The 2,131-nt window shown below is 62.2% G+C and overlaps 1 protein-coding gene across 1 annotated transcript in view; it reads left to right on the top strand.

Annotated features, from left to right (window-relative positions):
- Positions 1 to 281: 281 nt before the first annotated feature.
- C3 (complement component 3) overlaps positions 282 to 2,131 on the top strand; it is a gene marked incomplete at both ends in the record, with an annotated part of 53,280 nt that continues 51,430 nt past the window's right edge. Inside the window, 5 exons of the mRNA XM_010008174.1 lie at positions 282 to 441; positions 1,421 to 1,491; positions 1,572 to 1,666; positions 1,750 to 1,832; positions 1,951 to 2,041. Of these exons, the coding sequence (XP_010006476.1) occupies positions 282 to 441; positions 1,421 to 1,491; positions 1,572 to 1,666; positions 1,750 to 1,832; positions 1,951 to 2,041 (500 nt within the window). The remainder of the gene's footprint in view (positions 442 to 1,420; positions 1,492 to 1,571; positions 1,667 to 1,749; positions 1,833 to 1,950; positions 2,042 to 2,131) is intronic.

Below are 2,131 nucleotides of genomic sequence, written 5' to 3'. Positions count from 1 at the left end.
GGTCACCATGGGGTCTGGGGATGGTGGCCACAGGGTCTTGGGACAGTCACCCCAGGTCCTTGGGGACAGTGACCCCGGGCTCCTCAGAGATGGTCACATGACTAGAGGGCGGTCACCTGTGGGTCCACGGGGGTGGTCACCTCTGGGTCTTCAGGGACAGTGACCCAGGTTCCTTGGAGATGATCACCCAGGGCCTGTCACCCCACGTCCCGGGCGTGGGTCCCAGCTGGTGGCCCCTGTCCCTGGGGTGCAGGTGCCACCCGGTGTCCCGTGTCCCCCAGGTGACAGCCAAGGCTCTGCCACAGCCCCAGGGGAAGCAGTTTGTCTCAGTGACCGCCCAGGTGGGACAGGTGACCCTGGAGAAGGTGCTGCTGCTGTCGCTCCAGAGCGGCCACATCTTCGTGCAGACTGACAAGCCCATCTACACCCCCAGCTCCACTGGTGGGTCCTGGGGGTGGTGGGGCCTCTCCGGGGCACCTTGGGGTCTTGGTGGCACCTTGAGGTCTTGGTGGCATCTTGGGGTCTTGGGTCCTCTCCATGGCACCTTGAGGTCTTGACATCTTGGGGTGTTGTGTCCCATCTGTGGCACCTTGAGGTCTTGGTGGCATCTTGGGGTGTTGAGTCCCCTCTGTAGCACTTTGGGGTCTTGGTGGCACCTTGAGGTCTCGGCACCTGGGGGTGTTGAGTCCCCTTCTTGGCACCTTGGGGTCTTGGTGGCATCTTGAGGTGTTGGGTCCCCTCCATGGCACCTTGAAGTCTTGGCATCTTGGGTTGTTGAGTCCCCTTGGCACTTTGGGGTCTTGGTGGCACCTTGAGGTCTTGGTGGCATCTTGGGGTCATGTTGAGTCCCCTCCATGGCACCTTGAGGTCTTGGTGCACCTTGAGGTCTCGGCACCTGGGCTTGTTGAGTCCCCTTCTTGGCACCTTGAGGTCTTGGTGGCACCTTGAGGTGTTGGGTCCCCTTCTTGGCACCTTGGGGTTTTGGGTCCCCTCTGTAGCACCTGGAGCATTTGGTGGCACCTTGGAGTGTTGGGTCCCCGTCATGGCATCTTGGGCTGTTGAGTCCTCTCTGTGGCACCTTGAGGTCTTGGTGGCACCTTGAGGTCTTGGCATCTTGGGGTGTTGGGTCCCTCCATGGCACCTTGGGGTCTTGGTGGCACCTTGAGGTCTTGGTGGCACCTTGGGGTGTTGGGTCCCCTCCGTGGCACCTTGGGCTCTTGGTGGCACCTTGAGGTCCTGGTGGCACCTCAGGGTGTTGAGTCCCCTTCTTGGAACCTCGAGGCATCTTGGTGGCACCTCGGGGTGCCGAGGCCCAGCGCCCATTTGGGGACCTTCTCCTGCCACCTCCCCTGGGTCCCAGCATCCATTTCTGGGTGTCCCCAGCCTGTCCCTGCTCACCCTGTCCCCGTGTCCCCCCCAGTGCTCTGTCGCCTCTTCGCCGTCAACCACCTGATGGAACCAGCGGCCAAGACCGTCATCGTGGAGATCAAGGTGGGTCCTCCCTGGGGACAGGGGGACACGAGGACACGGCCACCTGTGCCACCTGCCCCAACCCCTCCCTGTCCCCTCAGACTCCTGACAACGTCATCATCAAGCAAGTCCCCGTCTCCTCACCCATGAGAACTGGCATCTTCTCCCTCAACCACAACCTGCCCGAGGTGGTCAGGTGGGTGTCACCTGCCTGGGTGGCCCTGGGGACATCTGTGGCCACGGGCTTGTCCCCTCACCTTGTCCCCTCACCTTGTCCAGCCTGGGGATGTGGACAATCATGGCCAAATTTGAAGACTCACCAGACCAGGTCTTCAGCACCCAGTTTGAAGTCAAGGAGTATGGTAAGGAGGAGTGGGGGTCCTGAGATGTGGGTGGTGGGTCCATGGGTGGGGGTCCTGAGATATGGGTGGTGGGTCCATGGGTGGGGGTCCTGAGGTACCTGGGTGCTCCACCCCCCAGTGCTCCCCAGCTTCGAGGTGGTCCTGGACCCCGAGGAGAAGTTCCTCTACATCGACCAGGAGGAGGATTTCCGGGTGTCCATCACGGCCAGGTGGGCTGAGGACCCCAAAACTGCCCCTTCCTAGGGGTCCGAGTCCCCACGGGTGGTGGGGAGGGGGATGGGGACATTCCTGCCCTGCTC

Source organism: Chaetura pelagica, unplaced genomic scaffold, assembly GCF_000747805.2.
Source record: "Chaetura pelagica isolate M959 unplaced genomic scaffold, ChaPel_1.0 scaffold1082, whole genome shotgun sequence".
In the NCBI taxonomy this organism is placed as follows: domain Eukaryota; kingdom Metazoa; phylum Chordata; class Aves; order Apodiformes; family Apodidae; genus Chaetura; species Chaetura pelagica.
The sequence above is the reverse complement of the archived record's forward strand: the minus strand, read 5'-3'. Positions and strand labels throughout refer to the sequence as shown.